This window comes from Rana temporaria, chromosome 3 (genome assembly GCF_905171775.1).
Source record: "Rana temporaria chromosome 3, aRanTem1.1, whole genome shotgun sequence".
NCBI classification, from domain to species: Eukaryota; Metazoa; Chordata; class Amphibia; order Anura; family Ranidae; genus Rana; species Rana temporaria.
In genome coordinates, this window is record NC_053491.1 from 205,719,906 (window position 1) to 205,738,129 (window position 18,224).

Genomic DNA, 18,224 nt, shown 5'->3' on the forward strand with positions numbered 1-18,224 from the left:
GTATTATTACATATGTTACTTAGCGCTGCACTTAAATCCTTACCACTCTCTTTACACAATTTGTCCAATTGCAGGGTCAGCAGCTCATTTATTGAGTGTGGTTGCGCAGTATTTTCCTTCACGATTCTTTGTAAAATAGCTCAAGCTCTGTCAGATTGGATGGAGTGCATCTTTGAACTGCAATTTAAGTCTTGCCAGTTTCTTAATTGGATTTAGGTTTGGACCAATCGAACACAAGAATATGCTTTGATCTAAACCATTTAATTGTAGCTTTGGCTGTATGTTTAGGGTGGTTGTCTTACTGGTAGGTGAACCTCCGCCCAAGTTTTTTTTGCAGACACTAACACGTTTTCTTCTAAGTTTGCTGTGTATTTAGCTCCATCCATTTTTCCATCAACTCTGACTAGCTTCCCTGTCCCTGCTGAAGAAAAGCATCCCCACAACATGATTTGGTCACCATCATGTTTCACGGTGGGGGTGGTGTGTTCAGGGTGGTAGTGTTAGTTTTCCACCATATGTAGCATTTTGGTTTTAGGCCAAAAAGTTTAATTTTGGTCTCATCTGACCAGAGCACCTTCTTCCACGTTTGCTGTGTCCTCCACATGGCTTCTCGCAAACTGCAGATGGGACTTTTTATGGCTTTCTTTTTGCCACTCTTTCATAAAGGCGAGATTTGTGGAGTGCATGAATAATAGTTGTCATATGGACAGATTTTCTCCAACCTGAACTGTGGATAGCTGCAGCTCCTCCAGTTACCATGGGCCTTTTGGCTACTTCTCTGGTTAATGCTCTCCTTGCCCGGCCTGTCTGTTTAGCCAGAAGGTCATGTCTTGGTAGGTTTGCAGTTGTGCAATACTTTCATTTTCGGATGATGGGTTTTACAGTGCTGTGCGAGATATTTAAAGCTTGGGAATTTTTTTTATTACCTAACCCTGCTTTAAACGTTTCCATAAATTTATCCCTGATCTATCGGGTGTGTTTCTTGGCCTTCATGTTTTTTCACAAAACAGCCAAGATCTGTGGTTACTTCTTCATGATGTTTGGAGAACAAATCTCAACTGTGTGCACCTAGAAGGATTGATGCTGGTTTGAAACCAAGGGGTGGCCACACCAAATACCCATCTAGAGAAGACTAGTGGCTTCACAGAATAGCTGTATTTATACTGAGATTAAATTACACACAGGTGGACTCTATTTACTAATTGGGTAACTTCTGAATGCAATTGGTTCTACTAGATTTTAGTTAGTGGGAATGAGAGTTAGGCTGGGTTCACACTACTACACTACTTTGATCCTACTTTGCTCTGCTACACTGATCCTACACTGGTCCTACACTGGTCCTACACTGGTCCTACACTGGTCCTACACTGGTCCTACATTGGTCCTACACTGGTCCTACATCGGTCCTACTTTCATGAACAGGATACTACTTTGATCCGACTTTGTGATAGTCTGACTTGTTCTTTGACCAATCAAAACAATCCCAGAGTGAGATAAATTCCTTTTACTGCTGCTGTAATCACAAGTCGGATGTCAAAAGTCGGATGGTTAGGACAAGGCTCCTACTTTGATCCTACTTTAATGATATTCAATGGGCTGATGTAGGATCAAAGTAGGACCAAAGTAGTACAGGGAGTAGTTTCAAAGTCGGACCGACTTGTGTCGGACCAGTTAAGACAGCTCTCATAGGGAAACATTGATTTTCACACGTCATGCTACATGAGCTCCCAATGTAGGACCGTTGTAGGACAAGTGTGAACCCAGCCTAAAGGGGGCTAAATGCATGCCACATTTTTGGTTATAGCATGACAAACTGTGGAAAATGTAGAGGGGTATAAATACTTGTTCAATACATTATATATGCTTGATTGCCATATCTTAATTGAACATAAGGTAAGTTGTTTTCTCTTGGTTGATCTAGAAGAATTTTTTTTTTTTTTTGCTTTTTTTTTTTACAACCAGATTAAAAGTATGCATGTAATGGACTCTGGGTATCTGTTACAGAGAATATATACATTTCAAAGTAGGTATGGCTTCTTATTTCCACAATGCATTATGGTAGAGTAAAATTTATTGTTGAGAAAAAAAAAAAAGTATTAAGGTAGGTGGAAACAATTTAGGAAAAGAACATGTGGCACAATGGCATTTGGGTACGGTTTTATTTGCATGCAAGACTATTACACTCCACCAAAATTAAATTAATCTTGAGTGAAGCCCTTTACCAGGTACTATATTCTAGCACCAATTATACAGTATATCAAGAACTTTTTTGTTTTGTTTCAGGAAGAGATCAAAAAGTTGAAAAATGAGCTTGAACACTTTGACCCTTCGTTTTTTGAAGAGATTGAAGATCTAAAGTATAATTACAATGAAGAGGTTAAAAAGAATATACTGCTGGAGGAAAAGCTTAAAGCTCTTTCAGAGCAGTTTGGGGTTCATGTAGACTTTCCAGGTAATGTGGATTGCTGAAGACGATAACTTCCAGAAAGTTATGGGTTCAGCACTATGACTTACACTAGCAGGAAGGTAACCTGCAATTATATCAACTGTAAGACACCTTTTAGTACACACCAACTTCCAAATGGTTAAAGAGCAATAAATGAGAGCTTTATCAAGCATGTTGTGTGCATTTAATACTGCCTCTCATTCAGGACAGAATCTTCTGTAGGTGGTGTGTGCTTTTGCCAACCTTGTACTTGCAATCCTGGACAGCTGACTAGAACAGTTAGTCAATTTTTTTTTGTATATTTTACTACTTAACAAACCACATAAATTGAAATTGGTGTAAACACGTTACTATTGGTTGGAGGCGAACAATTCTCTCTTTGCACTTGTTTTGTATGCCCTAAAACTGGCCATAGATGGATAGAAAAATCAAGCCAAAATTCTCAGAATATTTTGTTTTGGATGGAAATGGTGGTGAAAAAAAACAGGTCTCAATATTTCAATAAAAGATGTCACATTGCTTAATTTATACTAGATTGCAGTTTTATGCTGTATCTACTACTGTAATGAGCGCTTATTTTTTATTTATTTTTTTACTAAAGAAAATCTCACTGTCAGGATTTTGGATAGTTTTAATTTATACATCTCTGTACATATAATATATTGTAGGTTTCTTTTAGATGCATTTGTATAGAGAAGACTTTTTATACTTTAATGAAATAAAAAAAATTCACAGAAACTATATATTGCATTCTTTTTATTGTGTAGCATTACAAAGACTCAAGGTTTCATTTCATTTGTGTGGCCCTTAGAAAATCCTCCACTATGACCTACTTCATTAGAAATAAAGTACTCTGCTCCTGAACAAGCTGTCAGAAAAGGAATTTATTTATCAGATAAGTGAGTTAAATGAGCAAGGTAAAGAGGCGGATAGGAGCAGAATATTCTGTACTTTATGAAGTGGGTCAGAGCTAAGGCTCTGCATCAGTCACGAATGAACTCTAAGCAAAGACCTGATCTTATGCTGCAATACTATGTTGTGCAGTAAGTGGATGTCGGTTCTGGTAGGCATTCCTATAAATTGGTCACCTGTAGGTGAGGATAACCAACAGAAATCCTCAGTGCAAAAATGCACAGCATGTTCACTTCCATACCCCTGCTCGTCATATATGGAGTAGAGACCATCCTCTCAAAGAAGTCTTCTTTCATCTCTTCTCTGCTGTTGAGGGTCTAGTTCAGGGATATTCAATTAGCGGACCTCCAGCTGTTGCAAAACTACAAGTCCCATGAGGCATAGCAAGACTCTGATAGCCACAAGCATGACACCCAGAGGCATGATGGGACTTGTAGTTTTGCAACAGCTGGAGGTCCGCTAATTGCATATCCCTGGTCTAGTCCTTTAACCACTTGGGATCCGCCTGCCGTCAATTGACGGCTACAGTGCGGATCCCAATTTCCAAACCGCCGTCAATTGACGGCCGCCTCTTTGGGCGTTCCCCGCGCGCGCTCCAGAGCGCGCTGCGGGGAAAATCTGTGTTGGCCGTGTCCCTCGGACACAGCCAATTACAGATCGCCGCGAACGGCCAATCAGAGTGGCCGTTCGCGAGGCGATCTGTGCGGCCAATGAGAGAGGATCTCATATGTAAACATATGAGATCATCTCTCATTGCCGTTTTACACAGAGACAGCGGTGCTGTCTCTGGAGAGGAGACGGATCTGTGTCCCTTGTACATAGGGACATAGATCGGTCACCCCCCCAGTCACCCCCCCCCTCCACCTACAGTTAGAACACTAAGCAGGGATACATTTAACCCCTTCCTCACCCCCTAGTGTTAACCCCTTCAATGCCAGTCACATTTATACTGTAATTAGTGCATATTTATAGCACTGATCGCAGTATAAATGTGAATGGCGCCAAAAATGTGTCCGATGTGTCCGCCATAACGTCGCAGTCCATTAAAAATCGCAGATCGCCGGCATTTCTAGTAAAAAAAATAATTAAAAAAAAAAAAATTCTGTCCCCTATTTTGTAAGCGCTATAACTTTTGCGCAAACCAGTCGCTTATTGCGATTTTTTTTTTTTTTTTTACCAAAAATATGTAGAAGAATACGTATCGGCCTAAACTGAGAAAAAAAAATGTTATTTTTTTTTTAAATTGGGATATTTATTATAGCAAGAAGTAAAAAATATTGTATTTTTTTCAAAATTGTCTCACTTTTTTGTTTATAGCGCAAAAAATAAAAACCGCACAGGCATACAAATACCACCAAAAGAAAGCTCTACTTGTGGGGAAAAAAGGACGTCAATTTTGTTTGGGAGCCACGTCGCACGACCGCGCAATTGTTAGTTAAAGCGATGCAGTGCCGAAAGCTGAAATTTCACCTGGGCAGGAGGGGGGTATATGTGCCCAGTAAGCAAGTGGTTAAGCAGACCAACATCTTTGAATTGGGTGTAATCATTCAGCTGTTAAGGATGCTTCTCCCTGTATATGGTGGTTTCAGAAGATGTTCTGGTTCAGACCCAGTTGGGATATCACCTAGGCACCCCAGATGTTTTTGAACTACATTTCCCATGATGCTCATGCACTCTGCAGTGTAGTTGAGCATCATGGGAAATGTAGTTCCAAAACATCTGGGGTGCCAAGGTTCGCCATCACTCACCTAGGTACTACTGAGAAGAAATGGGAGCCCTTCCTGCACATTATGAAAAAATGATATGAGTTTTACCTGCACAAATCCCTTTAAAGGAAATACACTGGTAACCGCTTCCTCTCAACTGGTAGCCTCTGAACATGCAGGAGAGGTTCAAACAGCTAGACACATGTCAGACCTTGCAGGCCCCACATCTCCCTGGATTGTCAGCAGGCAGAACACACTAGTCTTCTACAGATGGGTATTTGGTGTGGCCACTCCTTGGTTTCAAACCAGCATCAATCCTTCTAGGTGCACACAGTTTTTGAGGTTTGTTCTCCAAACATCATGGAGAAGTAACCACAGATCTTGGCTACATTTGTGAATGTAGACTGCCTCAAATACTTCTGTCTCTTCATGTACTGCCAGGCAGATTTGATGATGTTGAATTTAGAGCTCTGTTCTTTACACTGAAGATAGTGCTTAACCACTTGCTTACTGGGCACATAAACCCCCTTCGTTCCCAGGCGAAATCTCAGCGTCCGGCACGGCGTCGCTTTAACTGACAATTGCGCGGTCGTGCGACGTGGCTCCCAAACAAAATTGGCGTCCTTTTTTCCCCACAAATAGAGCTTTCTTTTGGTGGTATTTGATCACCTCTGCGGTTTTTATTTTTTGCGCTATAAACAAAAAAAGAGCAACAATTTAAAAAAAATTGATATTTTTTTTTACTTGTTGCTATAATAAATATCCCAATTTTTTTTTTAAAAAACTTTTTTTTTTTCTCAGTTAAGGCCGATACGTATTTTGACGTATTTTTGTAAAAAAAAAAAAAAAAAAAAAAATCGCAATAAGCGACTGGTTTGCGCAAAAGTTATAGCGCCTACAAAATGGGGAACAGAATTATGATTTTTTTTATTATTTTTTTTTTTACTAGTAATGGCGGCGATCTGCGATTTTTATTGGGACTGGGATATTGCGGCGGACGTATCGGACACTTTTGACACAAATTTGGCGCCATTCACATTTATACAGCGATCAGTGCTATAAAAATGCACGAATTACTGTATAAATGTGACTGGCAGTGAAGGGGTTAACACTAGGGGGTGAGGAAGGGGTTAACTGTGTAGCCTGGGTGTGTTATAACTGTGTGGGGGGAGGGGGGTGACTGGGGGAGGGGACCGATGCTGTGTCCCTATGTACAAGGGACAAAGATCGGTCTCCTCTGACAGCACGTGGAGCTCTGTGTTTACACACAGAGCTCCACGTCCCTGCTGTTACCGGCCGTGTCTCCGACAATCGCGTGTACCCGGCGGACATCGCGGCCGCCAGGTACACGCATCGGGTCTTCGGCGATGCGCCGGGACAGTTTTTACCCGCCGCGCGCCACCCAGTGGCGCGCGCGGGTAATGCACATAGAAGGCCGTGTTTAAACGGCCACTTGGCACTTGAGAGCCGCGCTGCGGACGTATTTCGTCTATAGCGCGGATCTCAAGTGGTTAATAACATTGGCTGTCTGGTTGGGGTCGTTGTTCTGCTGCAGAATAAATTTGAGGCTAATCTCACACTTCCCTGATCGATAAGCATCTGCCTGTATTTATCATCATTGAGGACCGTAGCTGCAATGGTTGGCCAAGGAAACAATGCAGCAGATGACTAACATGTCGAGCTTACTTCCCTTCAACAACTGGAAGATGTCCAGCAGTGCATCAGCACAGAACTATCAGACCCAGGTACAACCATCTACTGTCCACAATCAGCATTCATAGAAGAATTGTGGCCAACAAGTCATACCCTCAAAATGGAAGCAAGGCTAAGTGACTCAACTTTGCATGATAGCAGCAGGTGCTCCTGGAGTTAAAATGTGAAATATTTGGCTGTAGCAGGAGACAGTTTGTTTACCAAAGGGCTGTACAATGAGCGTCTGCATGCAACAGTAAAGCATGGCAGAGGTTCCTCACAAGTTAGGGCTGCATTTCTGCAAATAGAGTTGGAGATTTGTTAAGAACCAATGGTGTCCTTAATGCTGAGAAATACAGGCAGATACTTTATCCATCATCCCATCAGGGAGGCACCCCGATTCCAACATTATCCAGACTGTCTGTCTGGTTTTACATAAAGAAACAAAAAGGATTTGAGGCAGCCCACATCCACAGAGGATCTGTGGTTAGTTCTCCAAGAGGTTTGGAACAAACTGTGTGCAAGTGTACCTAGAGGAATTGATGCTGGTTTGAAGGCAAAGGGTGGTCACAACACATATTGAATTGATTTGGATTGCTCTTCTGTTTATTTCTATCAATTAACCAAATGGAAGTAAATGAACTATTATTTCTGAAAGCATTCTTAACCTCTTGCCGTCCAGCCACCATCATTATACTGCGGCTCTCCTGTGCAAACTGCTGTAGGTGTGAGTCGGTCTATGCAAGGAGGACAGCAGGCACTCAATGTCTGCCGGCGACCTGCGATCGCAGTGTACAGAGGCAGAACAGGGAACTGCCTTTGTCAACAAGGCGTTTCCCCGTTCTGCCTAATGACATGTCATATCTTCTGTTCCCAGTGATCAGGAACAGCGATCTGTGTCATGTCCCAGGCAGCCCAGATGGTACCAACCTTCCCAGTTCTCTTCTGTGAACTACATAACTCCCCCATATTACAGAGATTACGGGCAGAGGTGCTTGTAGTCCAAGTTGTGAGAGTAACCTAGTATGACAACACGGCTCCTTTATAGATTTCCACCCAAAGACAGGATAGTGTGTTACTGGTAGAATAACTAGATGAAAAAAATAAAACAAACAAATGCAGACACAAGGACTGGTAAGCTTTAATAGAGAACATACTCAAAACAGACCTTCCCTGTAACATGCAGCTTTAAAAAATAAATAAATCGCCAAAAGTGCTGGGCAATTGTCAAATTAACTACATGCAGGCCTTAACTAAATGACAGCAAAAAAAAAAAAGTTTAATTTAAACCATTAACACTTTACATGTTTTATTTCGTGTACCTCATATTTACCTTTCAAAAAGGCAGCTTTGTTGTCAAGTGGCAATATAACGTGCTCAAACTTTACGTGTTTATCATACAAGTTTGGTCCAACCTGATCACTCATCAGTATTTACTTATCAGTCCAATAAAACATCTTTTAAGCTGTCGTATTGCAGAGCATCTACTTTTGCAAATTGTGTTAAACAGTGGGAAGCCTCTTCATATTTACATAAATTCATTCGAATGAAAACGGGTTTTGAATTCAGGTATGTATCCTTAAGTGGCCAGGGTAATCCAAGATGATGGCGATGAAGCTAAAAGATAAAAAGGGTACACTTGTCATAACTGCTAAATTGTAGCCCCCAAATCTCAAAAGACTACATGTAAGGAAGCTTCTATCTTTCATAGAGGTATTTTTATATTCTGATTTAGGCCCCACACCCATTAGCCAGTTTTATCTTCTGGATATCACATACCTCCCCAATTCCAATGTCTGGGCAGAACTGGCTCTGCCCACTGCAACCACTGTGGGTTGCCCCCCACTTCCAACACAGTAATCGGATTTATATAAAACCTGTCCTGAGAAACTGCTAATGCCTCCTCCTCTTTCTGAAAATGCTAGCTACTTGGCTGACATGATGATGGAATTCTCATGTCCAGATCCACAGATCTGGAAAAAGTCTGCAAATCTCATTTTCTAATCTGCATGCTTGTTCTGGGTCAGTGACTCAAATAATTGAAGCCAGAAGCATTTTCTTTCTCATCTATTAAGAGACAAAGGTGGTCATATACTATCACCTACAGTAATACTGGACACTGACAAATTGTGACCCGCTCAGGATAACCCGATCTTCTACCCAGCATGCCTCAGTTTTTTGCTAATGTCTTTGGAGAATAGGTTTTATTTTTTGGATTTCTTCCGTAGACTTAAAACCAAGACTCTTCACTACATTGCCACTGGGTTCTGCTTGCAGAGCTTTTTAGATATCAAGTATTGGTTAAAGTTAGCCACAGAGTCCTTTCTAGGCGCAGAGCTGTGGTATTGTCAATAAAGACTCACTGGGCTGAGCATCAGGATTTACCATGTTATTTGTACTGCTGGGAGTGTTTTGCATTTCCACCTACTGCACAAAAGGCTACCGTAGTTCAGTGATTGAACATGAATACCAAGGTCAACCACTGAGTGGAGATTTGTGTGCTCCATGCTCATTTTTCTGCATTTTAGTGTTGGAGGAAGAATTGTCCCACTGCTGCCCCTGTTTTTCAAAAGAAGCAAGGAGATTTCCTCTTGGTTGTTTCTATTGCCTGCCTACAGTGACCCTGGTCAACCAACAGCCATCTGGGTTTGAGTACCCGAGGCCTTGCCTCATACCTTGAGCCTAGTCATATATCGCCACCATGTTTTTGTATCTAGACACAAATGGGGAGAGTTCTACAGCTGAAGGTGACCCCCAGCTTACACTTTCCAAACAGTTTTGGTGACAGTTACTCTGTAATCAATTACTCTGGAATCTAGTGACTTTAAAGTTAGGCCAAGTCCCTTATCCTGTCATGAAGGGCCTCTAGCCACAAAGTGTTGTATGACTGCAGTAAATTCACTTAACTCCCTTGCTTATACTGAACAGACTCACTACTGCTTTAACAGGCAAACTGCTAGCCCTTTAGATGTATTTTTGCTGTTGGCCTGCTTTTTGACCACCTGCCAATTCCTCAATTCATGTGTCCCTTAATGGGTGAGAATGAAAACTGTAGTTCTGTACATACTGTAAAATCCCTTTAGGGACACAGGTCCCAACCTCGCATTTGTATCAATGTCTTGGTTCTGTTTGCTACAAACTGAGGCATGACTAGTAGGGAAGGGGTTGTCCTGGGCTGGTCCGATTTTTTTATTTATTTTTTCCACTGCCAGTACGTATATGATTCTCATCTCCCAGAAAAGGATTTTATGGTGAATACAAAAATCCTTTTCAGAAGGTGGTCAGTAATGACATCCTCCGTCTTTCTTTTTATTACAGGTTCCCTTTAAGCAGTCAAATCAAAAGCCAAATTCTAATATTATATTTACTGCTATGAAGAACTGTCAATCCACACTGCACACAATGTTTGCAGTTTTGGGGTAAAGGCACCATTTATTGAATGGGATCCGTTTCAGTTACTGGATCTCCTTGCTATGGCAAAAAAAAAGAAAAAACACAGAAGGAGCAGATGAATGCATGCATAGCACAGAAATGAACCCTTTTAACCCTAAAGTTGAACTATAAGCAAATAAACGCACACACCACGGGCATCCCGTTGCTCACGCTTTAAACTTTTTTTTTTTGCATTGATACATGGCAGTACCCAGCGCCCCCCCCATCATACACTTTATGGCCAATAACTTACATTGGGGAGAACAAGTATTTGATACACTGCCAATTTTGCATGTTTTCCTACTTACAAAGGATGTAGAGGTCTGTCATTTTTATCATAGGTACTCAACTGTGAGAGACGGAATCTAAAACAAAAATTTTGAAAAATCACATTGTATGATTTTTAAATAATTAATTCACATTTTATTGCATGACATAAGTATTTGATTACCTGCCAACCAGTAAGAATTCCAGCTCTCACAGACCTGTTATTTTTTTCCTTTAGCCACTTAAGCCCCGGACCAAAATGCAGCTAAAGGACCTTGCTTTTTTTGCGATTTGGCACTGTCGCTTTAACTGACAATTGCGCGGTCGTGCAACGTGGTCCCAAACAAAATTGGTGTTCTTTTTTTCCTTAATAGAGCTTTCTTTTGGTGGTATTTGATCACCTCTGCAGTTTTTATTTTTTGCGCTATAAACAAAAATAGAGCGACAATTTTGGAAAAAATGCAATATTTTTAACTTTTTGCTATAATAAATATCCCCCAAAAATATATAAAAAAAAATGTTTTACTCAGTTTAGGCCGATACATATTCTTCTACCTATTTTTGGAAAAAAAATTGCAATAAGCGTTTATCGGTTGGTTTGCGCGAAATTTATAGCGTTTACAAAATAGGGGATAGTTTTATTGCATTTTTATTTTATTTATTTTTTACTACTAATGGCGGCGATCAGCGATTTTTTCATGACTGCGACATTATGGCGGGCAATTTTGACACATTTTAGGGACCATTGTCATTTTCACAGCAAAAAATGCATTTAAAATGCTTTTTTTATTGTGAAAATGACAGTTGCAGTTTGGGAGTTAACCACAAGGGGGCGCTGATGAGGCTATGTGTGTAGGTGTGACATCGATTGTGTCCCCTATAAAAAGGGATGACACGATCGATGCAGCCGCCACAGTGAAGAACGGGGAAGCCGTGTTTACACACGGCTCTCCCCGTTCTTTAGCTCCGGGGACCGATCGCGGGACTCCAGCGGCAATCAGGTCCACGGAGCTTCGGACCGGGTCGCGGGAGCTGGGTACTAGTACAGGACGTACCTGTACGTACATGTGCCCAGCCGTGCCATTCTGCCGACGTATATGTGCAGGAGGTGGTCCTTAAAGTGGAAGTAAACCCTCCTATAATTTTCAGGCAAGGAAGCTGCCATCTTGGCCTCTGTTTAATCTTCAACTGCCATGATGCTGAACATGTGATCAGTTATGACACCAGCCATTGGATGGTTTGACAGTTTGGTTGAGAGCACAGCCAATGTGACAGTTAGCATTCCCGGCATGCCAGGAATGTAACTGCTTTTTGAAACTTAAATTGATGGGTTTACTTCCGCTTTAAATTGGTTAAAAAGCCCTCCTGTTCTCCACTCATTACCTGTATTAACTGCACCTGTTTGAACTTTTTAAGTGTATAAAAAAAGACACCTGTCCACACACTCAGACTCCAACCTCTACACAATGGCCAAGACCAGAGAGCTGTGTAAGGACATCGGTCTGGGGCTCCATGCAAGATCTCACCTCCTGGGCCATTAATGATCATGAGGAAAGTGAGGGATCAGCCCAGAACTACACGGCAGGAACCTGGTCAATGACCTGAAGAGAGCTGGGACCACAGTCTCAAAAGAAAACCATTAGTAACACACCGCCATCATGGATTAAAATCCTGCAGCGCACGCAATGTTCCCCTGCTCAAACCAGCGCATGTCCATGCCCATCTGAAGTTTACCAATGACCATCTGGATGATCCAGAGGAAAAATGGGAGAAGGTCATGTGGTCTGATGAGCCAAAAATAGAGCTTGTTGGTCTAATCTCCACTCTGCGCGATTGGAGGAAGGATGATTAGTACAACCCCAAGAATACCATCCCAACCATGAAGAATGGAGGTGGAAATATTCTTTGGGGTTGCTTTTCTGCAAAGAGGACAGGATGACTGCACCATATTGAGGGGACGATGGATAGGGCCATGTATCGCATGATCTTGGCTAACAACCTCCTTCCCTCAGCAAGAGTATTAAAGATGGGTCGTGGCTGGGTCTTCTAGCATGACGGCAACCAAAAACACACAGCCAGTGCAACCAAGGAGTGGCTGCGTAAGAAGCATCTCAAGGTCCTGGAGTGGCCTAGCCAGTCTCCAGACCTAAACCCAGTAGAAAATCTTTGGAGGGAGCTGAAAGTGTACAACAAGAATTGGAATCATTGACACACCCTTTGAATATGCTGGATATTATTGATGCTCTCAAACTACTTCGCCCCCACTTTTGTCCTACACTGCTCTCATCCCCCCCCCCCCTACTTATACCCCCTTCTCCCCTGCCCACCACTCTTGTTAGTGTAGATGTATTCTGTTAAAGCAATGCTTACCGTTTGCATTGTATGTATCTTGACTATTAGTCCTCTATAGTGTGCAATTTGCCACTGCGCGCCTATACGATCCTTTACTGTATTCTTCACTGTATGAAGTTTCACTTTTGTACTGTCATAGCTATGTATTTGAAAAATGCTCAATAAAAACTATTTGAAAGAGAGGGAGCTGAAAGTCCGTATTGCCCAGTGACAGCCCCAAAACCTGAAGGATCTGGAGAAGCTTTGTATGAAGGCGTGGGCCAAAATCCTGGCTGCAGTGTGTGCAAACCTGGTCAAGAACTACAGGAAATTTCTCTAATTGCAAACACAGGTTTCTGTACCAAATATTAAGTTCTACTTTTCTGATGTATCAAATACTTATGGCATGCAATAAAATGCAAATTAATTACTTAAAAATCATTCAAAATGTGATTTTCTGGATTTTAGATCCCAACTCTCACAGTTAAAGACTACCTATGATAAAAAATTACAGACCTCTACATGCTTTGTAAGTAGGAAATAGCCAGCTGTATATATAAGCCTTCAAAATAGGAACTTCATGTTTGGGTCCCCGAGGGTTTGCGGCTCGGGTCCAAACATTTTTTCCTGTTTAGGAGTTCTGATGTGAACCAAATGGGGGGTGTTCGGCTAATCACAGACAGTCACGGCTTCTTGTCTATGCTACTAGTATTTCAAAATATACTGAATTCTGATCTTTTCCATAAAGCAAACTGTTTAATAGCCATTTAAGCCAATACCATCATATCTACATAAAATAGTCACTGATCAATTGACAGTCTGTTGTAGTCCATCAATTTAGCTGGGTATACATAATACAATTTTCTTATTTAATTTCCTTAAGCCCTGGTTCACACTGGGTACGATTTGGGATGCGATGTCAAATCGGCAGCAATTGTCGGCAATGGCACTGTCCTAATCAGTGCGACGCCGCATCTGCGATTTCAAAAAGTAGTTCCTGTACTACTTTTTGCGATTTCGGGCCGCGATTTACATTAAATTGCGGCCAAAATCGCAGCCGTAAAATCATGCATTATACCGCGATTTTGAATTTGCAGCAGTGTGAACCTAGGCTTAGATTTACTTTCAACTATGTAGTGCAAGGGCCTGCCTGATTGCATACAAATTAAAAACGTTTAAGTCTGACCTCTTATTATATGGTTTTGGTAAATCTAAAAAGGAAAATTGTACAAGAAAATTGTTTAAAGTATGGCCAGCCTTAGGATCACATTTTATAACCACCAGCTACTTCTCTCTAATATGGATCAAACACCACAGGGCACAAAGTTTGGAAATCCTAGACCACAGTGTAACAACATTAGTTCATAAAAGGATTACAGCTGAAGTCTTACTAGAATTTGTAGCATCAAATGTTTTCATTTCTCAATAATTCACCAAGTGTACCTTTATTAAAGATCCATCTTTGCAGTGCCATACAATTCCTTCAACTTTTCCCTCCTGACAATGATTAAACCAGGATATAAGACTATTACGAGTCAGAGCTGGGAGATTCCTAATGAGAAATGTGCCATGAGGGACAAGGAAATGAATTGGATTCTTCTTATTGCCAATACCTAAATGAATGACATGCATGTTATAAGTCATCATTTGCACGTAAACTATATTTTATACTTCAACCACATGACACTTTAGTGTAGTACATATGAATATCCTATAAAAATAGTTTGGTCTACACAGAGCAAATATAAAGTCATTTTTCTAAGCCAGATTTCATGAACAGGAAAATAAATATCAATGCCTTTTACCCATCTAGCCGCTCAAGTATCACAGTGTGTTGTAAAATACATAAGTGGAAAACAAAAAAAGAAGGGGGAACTTGACATAAATCCAACTACATAAAGCCAACTTAACCGAAGCACATATACCTTTGCATTTCCTGTACACCTGGGCAGAAAACAAATCCACGACTTGAGCTTCATATTGCACATTCCTGTTAAATGCTGAGGATGGCAGCACTGCAATGTGAGATGCAAACAGGGGCAGAAGGCCAACTTGGGCAAATTGTAAAAACAAGATAACTAATGTCCACAGATGTAAGAAGTTCTTTGGGCACACAGACATATTGCTCTTAATATGGTTACAGGTCCATTTTGGTGCTGGCTATAAAGGGGATACATTAAGCTATTGATGATTTCCAGAAGGCAGGGTTTTGGGGAACCCTAGGGTTCCTACAGAGGTCTTTAGGGCTTCCTTGAGCAATGAGAAACTTCCAAAGAGATGGTTTAACTCACATTATTGATCCATTCAGCCATCTGTGAGGGGAGAATTCCTCCCAATGACCACAGGTCATTTTCCCCATCACACTGATGTATAAGGAGTTGTATATATAGTAATTTCTAGAAGAGGGTTCCCCAAGATTGAAAAGTTATATTAATGGTTCTTTTGTGTTGAGAAAGACTGCTATAAGAGATGCATTTAGCCTTATATTGTAGGCTTCTTTTGGCAATTGCTTTAAACAGGGTATATTTAGCTTTATACCACCATATACAGTATATGTGCCATGCTCACTTTAACAATGATAGCAAAGCCATCACTGTTTGAACAAAATTGTTCTGGTTACCCAACCGATTTTTGTTTTACAGGAACATGGAAGGAAAAGCAAAATGTGGGCTTAATAAGATCTTCTTACAGACACTTTGAGAAGGCCCACTAGGCAGCTATATTGTCTAGATCAGGGATCTCCCAACTTTATTTCCTTCAGACTTTAGGAGGGCCGGACTGAGGCCAGTGGAAAAGTCGGTGAGAAAAAAAAATACCCCACTGTTTGTTTCAGTGAAAATAATTGTGCCCCATTATTAGTGCAAGTGGTAGGAATTGTGCCCCATCATTAATGTCATTGAGAGGAATTGTGCCCCATCGTTGGTATCATTGGGCGGAAATGTCCCCCCATTCATTGGTGTCATGGGTGAAACTATGCCCCATTGTTGGTATCAGTGGATGAAATAGTGCTCCAAGGGCCATATAAAAGTAAGCAAAGGGCCACATCTGGTCCCCCGGGCCGTAGTTTGGAGACCACTGGTCTAGATCTTAACAGATATGGCAATACAAATTGGATTGATCTTTCACCTTTGCCATATTATGTTTGGGAGAATGTCAATAGGAAAATAATTTAAACACATACTTAAAACATTTATATGCTTGATGCACTACTCATACAAAAAAACAAAACAAAAAAAAAAACAATGCAATGGACTTTAACTAAAGTATGATTTGATTGCTTAACCACTTCAGCCCCGGACCATATTGCCGGTCAATGATTTGTGATTCGGCCCTGCGTCACTTTAACTGACAATTACGCGGTCATACGACGTGGCTCCCAAACAAAATTGGTGTCTTTTCCCCACAAATAGAGCTTTCTTTTGGTGGTATTTGATCACCTCTGGGGTTTTTATTTTTTGCGCTATAAACAAAAATAGACCAAAAATTTTGAAAAAAAAAAAAAAAATTATATTTACTTTTTGCTGTAATAAATATCCCCAAAAATATATAAAAAACAATTATTTTCCTCAGTTTAGGCCGATACGTATTCTTCTACATATTTTTCGTAAAAAAAAAAAAAAAAAAAAAAATAAAAAAAAAATCGCAATAAGCGTTTGATTGGTTTGTGCAAAAGTTATAGCGTTTACAAAAATAGGGCATAGTTTTATGGCATTTTCATTAATATTTTTTTTTTTTACTTGTAATGGCAGTGATCAGCGATTTTTTTCAGTACTGCGACATTATGGCGGACACTTGACACATTTTTGGGACCATTGGCATTTTTATAGCGATCAGTGCTATAAAAATGCATTGATTACTATAAAAATGCCACTGGCAGGGAAGGGGTTAACACTAGGGGGCGAGAAAGGGGTTAAGTATGTTTCCTGGGTGTGTTCTAACTGAAGGGGGGGGGTGGACTGACTGGGGGAAATGACTGATCGCTGTTCATATATTGTATGAACAGAAGATCAGGCATTTCTCCCCTGACAGGATCGGGAGCTGTGTTTATGAGCGGGGATCAGGGACAAGCGGGGGGCACACGAGCGCCCCAATTGGCTGCTGGGAGAGATGACGTATAGCTACGTGATCTCGCCCAGCAGAGCCAACCTGCCGCCGTATAACGGCTGGTCGGCAAGCAGTTAAAATATGTGCATAAAAAAATAAAAAAAATAAACATTATGAAAACAATTTCTAACACAATGGCAAGAACAGGTTGTGACAGTGAGGTCTAACAAACACCAAACTGTAGAGAGAATAGAGAAGTTGTACTGAACACAGCACCACCTTTACTTTTTTATAGGTCACAGATCCACTTAGAAGGAATGCAGCATAAACCTTCATAAGCAAAGTCCTCAAAAGGCTCCTACTGCAGACCTGTCGAAATTAGCCAGGTCATCGGGTCAACAGTCTGGAGAATATTTTGCACATATACACATTCTGTGTCCATTTTTCTTTTGTACCACCATACTGAATTCCTAGAAGAGAGTCGCCTTTATAAAAAGTGGTTACACCGATTTATGGGAAGATGCTAGTCAGACACAAAACACGCCTATCTGTCCACTCCAGGGACCAGAAATAATGGCTGCTTTTGCAACTCTGAATCTCTTGTTCACCATGTAAACTATGAAGGAGTAATTTATGAGAGCCAGTGCTTGGGGTAATTCCCAGTTAGACTTAATGGTAATGTTATTTCCCGAAATCTTTCAGGACAGCACACCTGAGAGCTGACTGGCTCCTCCCTAATAGGAAACACAATTGGACAAGCAGTTTTACAGCTGGTTTGATTGTGTTTCCTGTTAAGGAGGAGCCAATCATCTCTCAGGTGTGCTGTCCTGGAGGAGGACTTGAGAAATACCATATTATACTTCCTCTGCAACGAAAAACAAAGGCCAGGTCAACTTTGCCAAGTATTTTTCAATTTTAACACTTTAAGTAAACATCACTATAAGATTTAAACTACAAAAGTCTTTATATAAAAATACTTGCCATATGGGTTTCCATTTATATTGGTTCCTACAAGTTCCAGAGTTTGTTCAAGAAGATCCGTCAAGTGAACAAGACAGATCTCCAAAGATTCTGGATCCTCCAACTGTGGTTTTAGTACTAAAGCAACACTTAATGTGTAATTTACAGCACTTGAATGCCAGCAGTACTGCTTATTGCCATTCTCCACAGGCACCCAACCTAAAAAATAAAAAAAAGACACACGCCAGTACAAATTATAATCATAATTTCAAATAGAATGAGCTTCCATAGCTTATTTGCATGGGTGTTGCGAGAACCAGATACCAGGGCACATGTCCCGTATGTCTTGCCTGATGCCCCAACCATGGCCACTGCTGCCCATGTTTTCTACTGCGACTGACTGATGTTTGGGGCAGACTAAAGTTCTGTGTTGA

The 18,224-nt window shown here is 40.9% G+C and overlaps 2 protein-coding genes across 2 annotated transcripts in view; one reads left to right on the plus strand and one right to left on the minus strand.

Moving 5' to 3' along the window:
* Positions 1-3,184, plus strand: part of CEP290 (centrosomal protein 290) — a 245,302-nt gene extending 242,118 nt beyond the window's left edge. The window contains exon 53 of the mRNA XM_040344166.1: positions 2,284-3,184. Within this exon, the coding sequence (XP_040200100.1) occupies positions 2,284-2,469 (186 nt within the window). The 3' untranslated portion in view covers positions 2,470-3,184. The remainder of the gene's footprint in view (positions 1-2,283) is intronic.
* A 4,689-nt stretch (positions 3,185-7,873) lies between these two features.
* The window catches only part of C3H12orf29 (chromosome 3 C12orf29 homolog), a 29,698-nt gene continuing 19,347 nt past the window's right edge, over positions 7,874-18,224 (minus strand). Inside the window, exons 5-7 of the mRNA XM_040344167.1 lie at positions 17,812-18,009; positions 14,230-14,399; positions 7,874-8,373 (exon numbers count right to left, since the gene is read on the minus strand). Of these exons, the coding sequence (XP_040200101.1) occupies positions 8,197-8,373; positions 14,230-14,399; positions 17,812-18,009 (545 nt within the window). The 3' untranslated portion in view covers positions 7,874-8,196. The remainder of the gene's footprint in view (positions 8,374-14,229; positions 14,400-17,811; positions 18,010-18,224) is intronic.